This window comes from Talpa europaea (assembly GCF_964194135.1).
Source record: "Talpa europaea genome assembly, chromosome: 13".
In the NCBI taxonomy this organism is placed as follows: Eukaryota; Metazoa; Chordata; class Mammalia; order Eulipotyphla; family Talpidae; genus Talpa; species Talpa europaea.
Genome location: NC_140080.1, coordinates 8,895,729 through 8,911,653, shown reverse-complemented (window position 1 = coordinate 8,911,653; position 15,925 = coordinate 8,895,729). Strand labels below are relative to the sequence as shown.

The following is a 15,925-nucleotide window of genomic DNA, read 5'->3' as shown; positions in this document are numbered from 1 at the left end:
CCTGGCCCTTCTGACCTGTCCTTGGAAGTCACTGTGTCACTGGGGCACATGTTACGAATTACAACCCAGCCACTAAGCCAGTCCAAATCCAACGAAGAGGACATGAGTCTCCCCGTCTTGATGGGGAGCGAGAGTTCATTCTGCAGAAGAGAGTGTGGGTGAGGAGCCACTGCAACATCCATCTCAGGGGAAGAAACCAAACACTTGGGTAATTAAAAATGGGAAAAAATAAAGAAGCCCAATAGCAAACAAAGACAAAAGCTCCAAGCAGCCAAGACATGTTTTAAAAGTGCATCTGCTTGACTCCCCACCAACCCTGAGATAGAACCTATTAAATTTTAGACAAAATTCTAACAAGACTGATTATATAATTTCCCAGTTCATAGCCTATTAGAATCAGCAATTAGGCAATTAGAGGGGGTGATGGCGGGACAGCAAAAGCAGTAACAAGATTGGGTTGTTCCTTATCCACTAACACAGCCCTACTAAAGATTTTACCTACACGTGGAAATAAGAAGCAAGACCTGCCCTGGTAGGCTAAGTAGACAAAGTTTCCTATAATAGGTTTTACATTAACAGTTATTGATGTTGGCGTGTCTTCCCCTGCCTGTCTGCGGTAGTTTAGGGAATGGTTTTATCCTGTTTACTACAAATAGTTGCTTATGGTTCAATAAACCTGTAAAATCATACTTTTAAAGAAGAGATTGCAAACAAGTACAAAATATATGGTTGCTCTTGTCTCACATCACACAAATTAATATCTCCAGTGATGTTCAGCGTAATAAAATAATTTATATGGCTAGCAGCTCATGTCCTAAAAGTCTTCCCACAGTCATTTGAGAAAGACTTTACATCTTAATTTCACAATTTCATGCCTACTAAAATAAAAACGTAAAACAACGAATTGATAGAACTAAGGAAGAATAAATGTCCTTTGTTAAGCTCAGGGTACATAAAGCGCCTCACAATAAGTGAAACCAGGACAACAAGAAAATGTGGGTTCAAGGTGGTGCCAGACCCACCTGAAACAGGGCCCTGTGTTCTAGATGGTGCTTCCTCCTCCTCGGGCTGCACTGAGTCTGCTCCAAACAGCTGCCAGGCAGAACAGGCATCCCCAGGCTCTGCCCACCTGAGAGCACAGGCGATGCTCACAGCGTGTGGATAAATATCTAGGCTTTGTTGCCAGAGCTGTATTTTACCTTAATTCAGTTAAATATGTTCATCGTGAGGCAGAAAATGCTGTTTAGGGGCACCGTCATGCCGACTTCCCCATCTCATTCCAAACAGCCTGCTGAATTGTTTTTCCTCTTGGGAAATTAATGAAAACTCGAGAAAGGAGACTGTGATAGGCAAGGAGCAGATTGAAAAGTCCAGGTTGGAAATGGCTCTGTCTTCCTTTTATCCATTTAACCAGTGATGTATTTAATTTTAATTGATAACATGTACTAGGACAACCTGGACGGCAAGGATCAGGTCTCTAATAATAGGTTGGGCAGGGAACTGTGAAGAAAATTGCCCTCTCCCCTTAAATGAGTTCACATATGTGCAGAGGCAAATTGCAGGTGCACCAGTATTATAGGAATGGGCCCAGGGCAACAAAATATTCTGCAACTAATTAACTTTACATCCCAGTCAATTATGCTTCATTCCTCTAAAACATCTGCTGAGCAACAAAAATGCAAACCTTTCCGATGTTTTATGCATGCAGTCAGTCCCATTGCAATAAATTTAAAATTTCCTTCCCTATTTGGATCTTTCTTCCATTTTTCCTGTCTTTTTAGTACTAAACAAAAATTCTTATATATCTTATATTTCTTAGTTAAAAAAAAAAATGATTAGGCCCCACTTCCTTTCTTTTTAACTTTGTGCACCCTTGGAAGTAAAATAAGATTAGTGTTTTCCTTAAAAATATAGGGACCTGAATTGTCCAATTGGGTTTTTCTGCCTTCAATTTAAAAAAAAATGAAGGTATCAGGGTTTCCCCACTGGCGCAGCGGGATGAGTGCAGCGCTGTGAAGCTGTCCACAGCCTCCATGGTGCGGGTTCAATTCCTGCCCGGCCTGGGAGATTCCCACATGATGCGGCAGACCTCTCCTGCCTCGCCCGCTGCTCCCCTCAGCAGTGTACTTGGTCAGTCTGCCTGTTCTGTTCCCCATTCTGTCGCTGGTGGATTCTCTCGCCCTCCCACGCCTCTGGCCTGTACCCCAACCCTTGTATAAATAAATAAATCTTTTAAATAAATAAATCATATCTTCTACTCACTATTAATATATTAATATATTTTTACAAAAAAGTCATATTAATATGTAAATATTCTAAAGATCCTATATAAATGGGTAGTAGTTTCAGCGATTGGCCTTTGATCTTTTATGGATAAATAGGTGAAGTATGAAACTTCATATTTCAACATTAAATTAGATGGAGGTCCTATATATCTTTTTTATTACAGTTGAAATATTCAAAAATAGATGCCATATCATTTACTTACTCCTAACTAGATTCAAGTCATTTCAAAAACATTTAAACTAGTTAAATTGAAACAATGGGACAAAAAAGTGCATTTCCTTTATACTACTGCTGAGACTCACTAAAAATTCTGTTAAGGGGTTAAGAGGTTAGGGGTTAAGTCTCAGCACTGTCAACACTATAGCCTGAGTTCAATCCCCGGCCAGGGAGCTGACCCACAGAGCACAGCAAACCTCTTTCCTGTCTCACCGGCTGCTCCCCTCAGCAGTGAATTTCAGTAGATCCACCTGTTCTGCTCCCCACTCTGTACCTGGTGAATCTTCTCACCCCCCGCACCTCCGGGCTACACCCCAGTTCTTCCACACAAAAATAAATAAAATATTTTTAGAAAATAAAAATTCTGCATACAGTTTATAACTATTATTTTTATAACCATTTACATGTTTGCTCTTTTGTAGGTTTGATCCCCAAAAGGGTTTTTGGTGTCAGCTGCTGGAAGGAGGAAAGACCAAATGCCTTGGAAAAAGCAAGGGCCGAAAATATCCACCCATGGATCCAGAGGTAAAATTTTCCTAATCTTTCAGAAATCCAGATAAATCTCTATGCATATCACTCATTCACAACTAATGACAATAAATGTGCTTCCTTTTCTGCTTTCCTTTATTGGCTATCAACAGTTGTATATATTTAGAAAATAGGCAAAGACACATGTTTTATAGATGTTTGTAGAAATTATGAGCATTGGGAAGCCATTCAGACATAAAAACTTACCAATAGAAACTCCTTCCCAAATGTACACCTTAACTGTCTTCTAAACATTTGACTTTTGGATAAAATAAAGCATTTTTAGCTATTAACTGTGTATCCAAGGCCTGTAAGCATCACTTAGCTAAGCAATGGAGGGTAAAGCCTTCTGATCACCAATTATAATGCATGCCAGGGAGGTTTCTCCACACCACCAAGCATGCTCAGACACCAGCTGGTGTCTCCACATCTGGTGTCCTACAATTCAACTTAAATATGACATTATCTGCCCTTAGATAGAATGAGATCCTTCAGGTTCAGGGCTTAGTGAAATAAGAGTTTCGTCTTCTCCACTTCAGACCCTAGTTACAAGATCCTTTTATCACCTGTGCTACTGCCTTACAGAATGTAGCCTGGAGGTTCTAACAACCCCTCTTGGGTTCAATTACTTTTCTAAAGCAGTTCACAGATCAGAGAAGCCTTTCACTTTCCTACATTCCTGGTTTAGTATAAAAGGAACAGTTAGACAGAAGAGATGCCAGGGTGACGTGGGGGAAGCAGGTAACACTATCAAACCCTCCCCTAGCGCCCCATATGTTCACAATTGAAAGCTCACAAAACCCCTTTTTGGATATTTCTGGAGTTTACACTCATATGGTTAATTGTGTCGTTGGTCAATGCAATTGATTCAGCCTCCTTCCTCCTCAGAGGTCAAGGACTAGGAAATTCAGTCCCACTCTCTTATCACAAGTTTGCTTCTCCTGGCAACTGGCCCCCTTCTCTAGGCGATGCCCAAAAGCCACCTTATTAATATAGCAAAAGACACCTTTAGTGTTCTCTCCCTTAGGAAATACCAAGTGTTTTAGAGGTGTGCCCCAGAAATGAAGATGAAAACAAATACCTATTTTTATTATAAATTACAGTATCATGGAGTGGCTACAAAGATGCAACAATTATGAACCTAGATTTATTCTATGATGGTAAACTGATTGTGGTCATTGATTTATCATAATATAAATAAACAAAAAAAGGCAGGGGAAATATCTCAGTAGAAGTGATGCTATGAGGGGAAATATCTTCTGTAGATGAGGATTGGGAAGCCAGTTAGTAATCAGCTAAGACAGAAAGGATGATTATCTCTCCTAAGAAAAGTTGGCCAAAGGAAGAAGAAAGTAATTCAGTGGTTACTATGGAAATAGAAGCACCAGAAGGTCCTCGAATTATACCTTTGAACTCAATAATTCCAAAAGGATTTCACTTGCGTCTGCCAAGAAATCAATGTAATGTCCCCACCTCTATAAACATCTTATCCAGGATTTGAAGTATTTACAATCTGGTTTCAGGGAAGAAATGTAATGAAATACCTGGTGAATGGTACAAGATGAAATGCAGTTGTCTTAAGTCCATTTCCACAGTATACACAAAAGTTGCTAAGGGAGTTTTATGAAGAAAGACTCACATATACTAAAATATTGGAAAGGGCTTAAGAGAGATGAAGGGATGTTGAGCAGGTGGACAAGAATGGCTGGTCACTACTACCCACATTTACAAGGGAATAAGTATTTACCCCTATTATTTTATAAATAATAAATAATAAATAAATACAGAGCTATGTTCATTGGTGTCTAATATAAACTAGGTGATATTCACAGAAAAAAAATTAATTTGTTTTCCAGGAAAAAAACATAACTAAGACTGTCAATATAGTTGATAATATTTTTTTTTCTAAAAGTGTTTCTCTATTAAGAACTAACCTCTCCAGTTTGTGTAGGAATGTAAGAAATACAAACCAGAGATCATTATAATGATCTTTGGAATGAAACCTTATATTTTTGAAGTAGAAAGCTGTTAATGATTTTAAAAAATTATTTAGACCATTAATTTCAGCTTTTATTTGTGTTTATATCTGTGTTTGTATTTTATTTGTGTTTATATTTTATTTGTGTTTATATTTGTGTTTATTTTATTTGTATTTATATTTTGTATTTATATTTTATTTGTGTTTATATTTTAAAGTTAGATAAGTCACATAATATATACTTGTACTCATTTTTATTTGCAACTATACTTGCACCAAATCTTTTTCAAAAAGTAAAAATGAGTGCTATCTAAGGGAAAATACAAAGACATAAGTATTGTATAGTATAGACATCTATATTGTAATAATATGCCTTAAGAAACATAGATTGGGTCTCCCTGGTGGCGCAAGGGGTTAAGACACAACCTATGAAGCTATCTGCAGCCACTGCAGCATGAGTTCGATCCCCAGCCAGGGAGCTACCCACATGGTGCAGCAGACCTCTCCTGGCTCCCCACTGTTCCCCTCAGCAGTGTATTTCAGTGAATTTGCCTGTTCTGTTCCCCACTCTGTCTCTGGTGAATCCTCTCACCTGCCCCCCACACACCTCTGGCCTATACCCCAGTACTTCTATGCATAAATAAATAAATCTTTTTTAAAAATTTTTAAAAATGAAACATAGATTGCACAATGATGTTTAATGAGCTAATAGATCTCTTTAAGTCCTCTTTTTTCTTTTTCTTTTTCAGTCTAGAACCTTCCTCTCTAATTACTACCGAGACCACAACGTGGAACTGTCCAAGCTGCTGCACCGGCTGGGGCAGCCTCTGCCTTCCTGGCTGAGACAGGAGTTGCAGAAAGTGAGGTAGCGCCAGAGACAAGAACCAAGGCTCACCAGATACTGACTTGTACTGTTAAATAGAAAACTAACCCCACACCTTTGATTCCCTTTCTGGACTTGTGATGTCAACAAAGGCCTATGTGAATAAATGTCCTTCTATCTTTCTCATACAATGGAAACTGTTATATATATACTCCAACTTGCTATTATTAGCATCCATTCCTGTGTGAGGTTTGGGGGAAATAACCTGGGGTTTGTGGCATTATCAGGTTTTCAGTGTGGGGATCATAACACAGTGCATTCCTCTGTTAACTTTAGGTTTCAGAAACTCTATATATGACTGAGGCTCCTGATTATTTGCAAGTGACAAATTGGAATCTTGAGTAAAAGATAACGACTGAGATATCTATTCATGAGGTTAGTAGCAACCCGATTTCTGAATTAAGGGCTTATATTTCCCTCTGCTAATTTAAAAATAATTTTGCTTTTCTTCTGAAAAGAAATTATGTAATCCCATACTCTTATTTGAAACAGTTTCTATTTATTCTATTTCATCCACATATATTTTCCCCTGTTGCTAGTCCTCTTTATGAATTTCTTTGACTTGCTGAAGATCTGTAGTCTCCCGGGCCCTCTCTCTATTGTCTTCTTGTAGTGGGGGGCTCTCTGAAAGCTTCCAAATTCACTGTTGTTACCATTTTACTTGGCTGGATATGCCATTTTCAGTCACGTTTGCATTATAATTGCAACTATATCTGTCAGAGTTTTGGAGAGAAGTAAGGAAAGTGCAGGTTCTGTACAGTATCTACCAGGATGTGTGAGGCCATCTACACGTGGATCCAAAATCCTACCATGCTGTTTCAATCTAGGTATCTCCACCTTGACAATGATGTTGTATTTATATATTTTTCAACTACGCTTGGAGGAAAAAAGTTAATTGATAGGCTACGAAATGGAGAGCACCAAAATATGTCTGCAGGTGTATTGAGGCATATGTGCCTTCCTGTGGTGTGCGTCAATCTTTTTTAAAGCACAGACTTTTCATATATGAAAGTGCATACGCTAATGAGTAGATCATAAATATAAACAACATTACATATGAAAAATGTTAACATTACTTTAAAAAATGCAATCGAAAGCTTGCCTCTTCAGATATCGCAAATTCGCTAACCTAAACCCTATTTCTAGTCATGCCACCCAAAAGTTAATTTCTAGAGAAGTGATGCTCTTTCTGGCTAAGAGTAATAGCTTCCTTTCCTGCTTGGAGGTTATTGTCATGCTAGTTGGATTTTTATCCCATTTGTCAGTGAAGATCTGTTACGGCTTTATTCATCTTTTCAGTGATACATGAAGGTAAAATTTAAACAGAACAGTAAATCAAATGGACTTTAGTAGCATTACCCACCAATCCATTCTTCCTCCAGAGTAATTTTTGTGTTGGTTGTAAATAATAATACTTTTTCCTATAATTGGAGAAAATATGCTTTACCAGATTCAACAGGAAACTGACCTTTTTTTTTATTTGTTGCTATTTGTTCTTGTTTTAATCAACTCAAATCTAAAGAAGAATCAATATATTTACATATTTTATTTCAGAATTTAATTTTGCATTAGATTTCTTTAAGATTTCACTTGTTTTCCCACTGCATCTAGAAGGCCTTACTATCTTTCAGTAAATGTAAGATTTTTCTTGGTCATGAGTTAGTACAAATCACAAACTTTCTTTTGTTGTTCCTCTCTTAACTGTGAGACTCAGGCTGTCAACTTTATGGTTTATTGGGTGGACTGCCTCGTGGTGCTCCATAAGGCATACTGACATCACCATGACTGTGTAATTAGAGCTTTGATGTTATATTTGATTGGTTTGTTTACTAGTTTCTTCTCCTTTGTTTCTGTCTTGACATAGAGATCAAAAATTTTTCCAAGTGGGAAAAAAGCAATATTTATAGAAGAGAACAGAGAGATTTTTCATACCAAGTTAATATGCACTTAATTCAATTTTCCACATCATCTCCAGATTTTTCAAAATGTAACTCATTTTCTCAGTGTTTTCTAAATAACATTCAGAATCAGTTACTTATCTACATATTTAGGAGAGCAAGATTTCTTCAAATTCAACTGTTTCATTTTAAAGTTTGTATATATTCCATATTAGCTTCATAATGAAGACAGAAAAATAAATTTTAATTATATTATTAATCTACATCTTACAGTAAGCTATTTATAGGCTATGAGAAGGTTTTAATAAATCAGAAAATTTTCAGTTTTAAGAATATCTTGATTTTCCCAGGTTTTACCTATTACTTTAGAATTATTGACCCAAAATTTAAAAATATATGAATGTTTTTAGCTTTAAATGCTTTAAAAGTTTATATAAATTATATCTCATATTGCTGAATGACATACTTTTTAAATTTTAAAGATATCACTACAGGCTTAAGCAAGTCACCTGCTTTTCTTCTTTCCTTCCTTCCTTTACTCAAATTTCCTCATTCATAATCATTAATTGTGTCACATTAATAAAGGTAGGAAGAGTATTTGATTATAAGCCTACATCAAAATGTGGTATTTGTTTGTCAGTTAACAGTCCCTAAGAATTATAAATCTCATTCAAAAATTATTTAATCATCCAAAGAGCATTAAATAAGAAACAAGGAGTGACACCAGTGAGAAAAAAAATCTACTCTAGCACTGTAATTTTTTTCTAAAAAAATAAATTGCCTTTTGTTCTAGAAGAGATTTTATTGACTTAATTTCAGCCACCCTACTTATATTTACCTTAAGTTGTTTTCATTCTTTCATCTCAGTCTCTCACTGTTTTAATATAATATGAAGTTACCTGTTTACCATGAATATTTATATTTTAGTTACATAATTTATACTGAAATAATATTTTAAAAACTGGCTTTGGTGGCTATGTAAAGTATTTGCCATTTGCTTCATAGAGGTACCTAAAAAACAATGCTAATCAATGATTTCAAAAAGAAAGAAATGTATTAGTCTTGCCTATAGGATTTAATTTCAACTACAGGAACACCACGTCTTAGCCAAGAGATGTGTGTGTGTGTGTGTGTGTGTGTGTTTATGCAAAGGAATATTTTCTCGAGTGAGCAGAAAAATTTAAAGGACAACTTATTTACCGAAATTATTAAACAGCTGACATAGCACATTCACATCATTTCTTATGAATTAATACTGCTGTTGATATAGCCATTAGAATAAATTCTCTAAAACACCAAGGTGTTTTATGGGACAAGGTAGACAAGTGACTAAGTGATAGACTTCTAAAACCCCAAGGTTCTAATCAGTAAGTGAATCTTTTTTTCTTTTATTTCTTTTCACTAAATATATAAACATGCTCCCTGAATTCCAAATATATATCAAGCATAATCAAGAAGTTTTGAGAGTGAAATTTGAATATTTGAGTTCTCATCCCACGTCTGCCTCTCACTATCTGTGTGGCCTTGGACAGTTTGTGGACCTTCGCTGAGTCAGTTTCCTTTTTCTGTAAAATAGAGACAATAAAGTATTACGCATTGGGATATTGTAGTCCTGAAATGAGAATATATTTACATAACTTAGCACAATGCCTGATGTAGTTATGCTGGAACAAGTTTGTTACAAATATAATGTATAATATTCAAACCACTATTTCCTTTCATCAAGCAAGAATATGTTTTTCTACTCCCTTTAATAATAAAACATATATCTTAAACATGATCAATTGTATTCGGTCAAAATGGGAAACTCTCCCCCGTCACTGTACAGACACACATTGTTTTACTGTTCCCTGCTATTGTGATCAACACCCAAGCCAGGAAGCTCCATCTCAGTCCATCCCCTGATGTTCATTGTCCTTTCCTTCCAATCATTTCTTTTAGTTAAGATCTCTCCCTATAACTTCTGCTTATGTCTGTACATTCATTTCCTTCATAACACAACAGAAACTCTATCAATAATATTAAATATAGAGATACAACTTCTTCTTCATGGTCTTCATGTCTCTAGACTTTTGTGAGCTGCCTAGAACACTTTTTTGACCCTTCTTCAACTGATGTGTAGGAACTGGCCTTGCTGATATGATTTGTTGTGGGAGTCTACTCTTCTTTCTCTCTGAATCCTTCATATCCTAGCCACAGAAATATTAAGGCTCTCAACTCCAAGAGCTGACATAGTCTTTGGCTTTAAGATGTACCAGAAATCTTCCAATGCCCTTGGAAATGGCTATCAAGTGTCTGGGTAATAATGATAATATATTTAGGACTATAATCTCAGTAACTGGTTTCATAGTCTTAGATTATACCAATATTATCACACCTGCAGTATACTATACACTATAATTTTTCACCTCTGTCGACATGCAAAATTGTAAATTATGAAAATGAGAGCTGTCTTTTCATTTTGGTATCTCTTGCACGTAACCTAGTATCTGACACAAAATAAGTAAAGCCATTGTTAAGTGAATGTATGTATTACTGTATGTTTTACCAGTAGAAGACAGACTTCAATTAGTAAAAATAAAATTTACAGATACAGTCATTCTCACATTCATAGCACCAAGCAGTACTTGAGTTAACAAGTATCGCCTGTTCTCTAGAAGCAGCTTTATGTCTGCATTTAAGTTGCTTATTCTGCTTTAATAAAACCAGCCAAACAAACTAAAATTAAGTATCCTCAGACGCACCAGGAGTTGACCTGCATTCAGTGATTGTTCTTTTATAATGTTTCCTACAAATATGTTTGTTTATAAGCAGAATAAAGCTCCGAGGTGGCTGTGTACAATGGGTTTCATATAGAGAATGAGCAAGACTTAGAAATAAAGAGTTTGGCTTATGGAAGGGCATAACGAGATCACTGACTTAATATTTGACCAGTACAGCTTTTGACTTTTTAAAGATTTTTATGTTCTACTGACAAAGAGAATAATGACAGTTGTTTAATGACACATTTGAAATGTCTTTGTAAAGTCACCAAAAAGAAGGAAAGATGGAATTATGTCAAAAATGTTGCCACTTCCATTCTGAATGTAAGTGATGCTAAAATATCTCCAAATGATCAGATATGTCCATGTGAACACACTCATTTCTAGGATTGACTGACTAATTTAAGACTCCAGTCTCTTTTCCATAAATCTAGGCAGTCTTTTCAGAAACCTGCATGCTATGCCAAGAATAAGACTAAGTACATAGAGCAGAACTAATTGGCAAGGATACAAGAGAATGTCTACATTCCTGGGGTTATTGATGATCATTTCAGATCCCATGAGTTGGTGTAAGAGGGAAAAATCACCGTAGGTTATATAACTGTCAACAGTGTTTTCAGGAAAGGTGGAAGAAATTTCGGCTGTTTCTGACCTAAACCAGGGAATGTTATCTTGGTGCATAAGCCTCACATAGATGTACAGATGAGTGTGTATCTGGGGAGGAAATTGTACACTGAGTATATACTTTTCCTTGTATTATGTCACTGATGAATATGAATCACAGCCAAAGGCAAAGTAGCATGTGGTGGGAACTTTTGACAGTGGTGGACTTGTTAGCAACCCACAGAGCATTTGTGGTTCTAAACCAACAGACTTTGGTTTGTCTACTTTCTCATTCCTTCTATACTCTACAGAGTGAAGCTATAGTAGTATTTGTTTGTCTTTTTTTTTTTTTGTATGTTCAGGTAGCAAAATTTATATACAAAACCCTCATATGGGAGCCTCCCTGGTGGCACAAGGGGTTAAGTCACAGCACTATGAAGCTATCCACAGCCCCTACAGCAAGAGTTTGATCCCCGTCCAAGGAGGTGGCCAGCATGGTGCAGCAGACCTCTCCTGTCTCGCCCACTGCTCCCCTCAGTGGTGTATTTCAGTCAGTCTGTCTGTTCTGATGCCCACTCTGTCTCTGGTGAATCTTTTCACACTCCCCACTCCCATGCCTCTGGCCAGCACGCCAGCTCTCATATGCATAAATAAATAAATCTTAAAAGGAAAAACACCCTCATGCACCCAGGTCAATTCTAACTCTCCTCAACATGTCCCCAGGTCATGGCCTGGAAATTATAGAGAGTCTTATCCACATGCTTTTAACCTTGCAAAAAAAATTAAGTCCATGTAAGTCTATAACTATGTGTTAAAGAGATAAACAATGTTCTCCACAGCTGAGATCCTGAAGACACTTGGGTGTCGTTTTAGTAACATGGCAAAACCAAAAAAAAAAAAAAAAATGACCAGAGACTTAGATAATGAGCACTAATGCCAGTGTTGGAGGTGACACATGTATAACATGTAACACCTCTTCCCACCACCTCCTTCAATCAATATAAAGCATCTAGCAATTTGTTTGCTATTCCTTGAAATAAACCAACTTGGACCAACACCCCCTGATTTCCAGGCCAATGTTCATTTTAAACTATTTCAACATGAAGCAGTAAAGAGCATTGTGTGGTCATGAGTCTCTGCAGCCAGAGTCAACACCCAGTCCTGGTTACACAACCTGCTCATTCACTGCATGAGGTTCCTCAGGCATCTGCAATTTTCTCCTCTTTACATTGTAAATAATGTAATACTTACCCCTTACATTGTTATAAGAAATCTGTATGAATTTAAGTATATTAAAGCACCTAGAATAATAGTTGGTTTGTAGCCACCACTGTATTAATGTTCACTATTATTAGTTATTTATGCAGATCTATTTATAGGTACATAATACACATCCGTAAAGAATCTGTTGCAAAGGGTTGACTTCATATAATTAATTTCATGTAGAATTAAGCATATTTTATTTTATTTTTCAAAGATTTATTTATGCATACAGAACTGGGGTATATGCTAGAGGTGTGGGGGAATGAGAGAATTCACCAGAGTGGGGTGCAGAATGGGCAGATCCACTGAAATACACTGCTGAGGGGAGCAGCAGGTGAAGCAGGAGAGGTCTGCTGAGCCATGTGTGTTGCTCCCTGGCCGGCCAGGATCGGGAATGGAACTCTTGCTGCAGTGGCTAGCAATAGTTTGATAGTGCCCTCTTTAACCCTTGCACCACCACGGAGGCCCCTAAGCATATTTTAAACAAACAGAGATACAGACCAATGGAATCGAATAGAAAATCCAGAAATAAACCCACAGATTTGTGGTCAACTAATCTTTGACAAAGGAGCAAAGACTATGCATTGGAGCAAAGAAAGTTTGTTCAATAAATGGTGCTGGGAAAACTGGGTCGCTACATACAAAAGAATGAAGCTTGACCACTACCTCACACCATACACAAAAATCAACTCAAAATGGATTAAAGAACTAGACATAAGACCTGAAACCATAAAATATATAGAAGGAAACATAGGCGAAACACTACGTGATTTGCACATCAAAGACATCTTTACAGACACATCACCCAAAGCAGTGATAGTAAAGGCAAAGATAAACAGCTGGGACTACATCAAATTAAAGAGCTTCTGCACAGCATAAGAGACAATAACCAAAACAAAGAGAAACCCCACCAACTGGGAGAACATTTTTGCACCCAACACTAATGATAAAGGACTGATCACAAAAATCTGCAAAGAGCTGATGAGACTCAACAACAACAAAGAAAATAATCCAGTCAAAAAATGGGCAGAAGAGCTAAAAAGAAACTTCTCTGAAGAGGAAATGCAAATGGCCAACAGGCATATGAAAAAATGTTCAACATCACTTGTCATCAGGGAAATGCAAATCAAAACTACCATGAGATACCATCTTACACCAGTGAGAATGGCACATATTAAAAAAACTAGCAACAACAAATGTTGGCGAGGGTGTGGAGAAAAAGGAACTCTTCTGCACTGTTGGTGGGAGTGCAAACTGGTCCAACCACTGTGGAGAGCTGTGTGGAGATTTCTGGACCTACTAAACATAGAGCTTCCATAGGATCCAGCAATTCCACTCCTAGGTATTTACCCAAAGGACACAGAAACATCAATTCCAAAGAACACCTGCACCCCTATGTTTATAGCAGCACTGTTTACAATAGCTAAGCTTTGGAAACAACCCAAATGCCCAAAAACAGATGACTGGATCAAGAAGATGTGGTACCCATGGAATATTACTCAGCATTCAAAAAAGATAAACACATGCAATTTGCAGCAACATGGATGGCGCTGGAAGGGATCATGCTCACCGAAATAAGCCAAAAAGAAAAAGAAAAATACCGGATGGTCTCACTCATAGCAGGGATCTAGAAAACTTAAATAAGGGACCAGGAAAATGAATAACTATAAGAAAGTGAAAATCAAAATCAACAAAAAACTATGAACCAGAGACACTTTTAGGGGGGCGGGGGCTGGAGGGGAGGGATTGGGGTCAGAATGGGGGGGCTGCAATTGTATGGGGAATATAAAAAAATAAAATTTATTATTTAAAAAAAATTAAAAAAAAATAAAAAAAGAATGCATGATTGTCCTAAAAAAAAAATAAATAAACAAATGACTACAACCACAAGGTGATCTCAGGAAATAACAAGGCGATAACAAAGCAGTTATGTGCAATAGCTACTCCATTTTTAAATTCTAGTTCTGTGAACTGTTTACATGTGCTTTACCCAATTTTGGAACTTTTCACTTTTTCTGTGTAAAGAACTGAAGCTAGGGGGCCTCCCTTGTGGCGCCGGCGGTTGAGCGCAGTGCTGTGAAGTTGTCTGCAGCCTCTGCAGTACTGGTTCGATCCCTGCTGGCAGCAGAGCAACCCACATAGCACGGCAGACCTCTCCTGTCTCACCTGCTGCTCCCCTCAGCAGTGTATTTTGGTCAGTCTACCTGTTCTGTCCCCACTCTTTCTCTGGTGAATCTTCTCACCCTCCTGCATGTCTGGTGTATATCCCGGTTCTTGTATAAATAAAGTAAATCTTTAAAAAAAAAAACTGAATCTAGGAACCTACAGATAGAGCATGATCAATGATCCTGAAGTCTAAGATTGACAAATGAATAAATTGTAATACAAAAGTGAAATAGTCTCATGAAACTCAAGTCTGCCAGAAAGGATAGTTTTATTCAGCACACTGAGAGAATGAAACAGTAGACCATCATATTTATAATAAGTAGAATAAAATTATTTAGGTGATGTAATTGAGGTAAAATGGAAAAAAGGTCAAAAGTGTCCAAGGGCTGGAGACCAGAAAATATCAACTTATTTTTTTTTTATTGGGTAAAGTAGTTTATGTATTTGTCTATGTAACCATATACAACAGTGAACTTAATATTTATTCATGGGCAAAGTGCTACAGTAGAGCATTTGAAACTGAATTTCAAAACAAATATAATTTGAGGATATACATTGACATAGAACGTTCAAATTCCTCATGTGGTTCCAATGTCAGTGATGCAGACCACACTGTTTGAAGCTTGGAAGAATTCAGACCTGTCAAATTTTCAAGACCTCAAACATAGGAAGATAAGTAAAGTCTCTCTAAGTAAAGCCTCCCATCAATCACGGGCTACATTTCTTTTGATATCTTGTTCAACAAGCAAGAATATATGAAACAGAAAGCAATAAGATTTAGTCAATCAGCCAATAATTGAATTGAACGCTCCAAGAATATTATGAACGAACAAATGTCTAAGAAAAGAAAATCTTAGTGGCTCACTCCTCAGTATTGTTCAAGAAAACTTTTACAAAAATAGTCATGTGAAGATATAAATCAGAGGTACTGATATTATAGTTTGCAATATACTAGCACATAGGTTTTTTTAATTACATTTTCAGTTCCCTGGGAACTGAAAATAGTACATCCTACTATTTTCCTATTTCTAACTGTCTAATTCTGAAAGCATTGAGATTTATGGGCATTGATCTGAAATTTATCATTAAAATAATCGTATATAGGGTAAAGTTGGAAGGGATGTAAATGTCAGCAGGCAATGTTATGATCTTGGTTCAGCATGAATAAAGTAATTAAATGCAATTTCCTAGTTTTAGGTCCAAAAATCCAAGTGCTCAAGAAGAGTGATTTTAGTTCAACTTAATGTGCGATAGTAGATAAATTTAGTTCAAACTAGTGTGCTATAGTAGATTAATTCTGAAAGCTTAATATCTCAATACAAACAAAGTTTACACTCACGTA

The 15,925-nt window shown here is 36.8% G+C and overlaps 1 protein-coding gene across 1 annotated transcript in view; it reads left to right on the top strand.

Annotated features, from left to right (window-relative positions):
• Positions 1-5,877, top strand: part of LOC311183247 (bifunctional heparan sulfate N-deacetylase/N-sulfotransferase 4) — a gene marked incomplete at both ends in the record, with an annotated part of 190,047 nt that extends 184,170 nt beyond the window's left edge. The window contains 2 exons of the mRNA XM_084252604.1: positions 2,925-3,027; positions 5,758-5,877. Coding sequence (XP_084108730.1) covers positions 2,925-3,027; positions 5,758-5,877 — 223 coding nt within the window. The remainder of the gene's footprint in view (positions 1-2,924; positions 3,028-5,757) is intronic.
• Between the last annotated feature and the right edge of the window lie 10,048 nt (positions 5,878-15,925).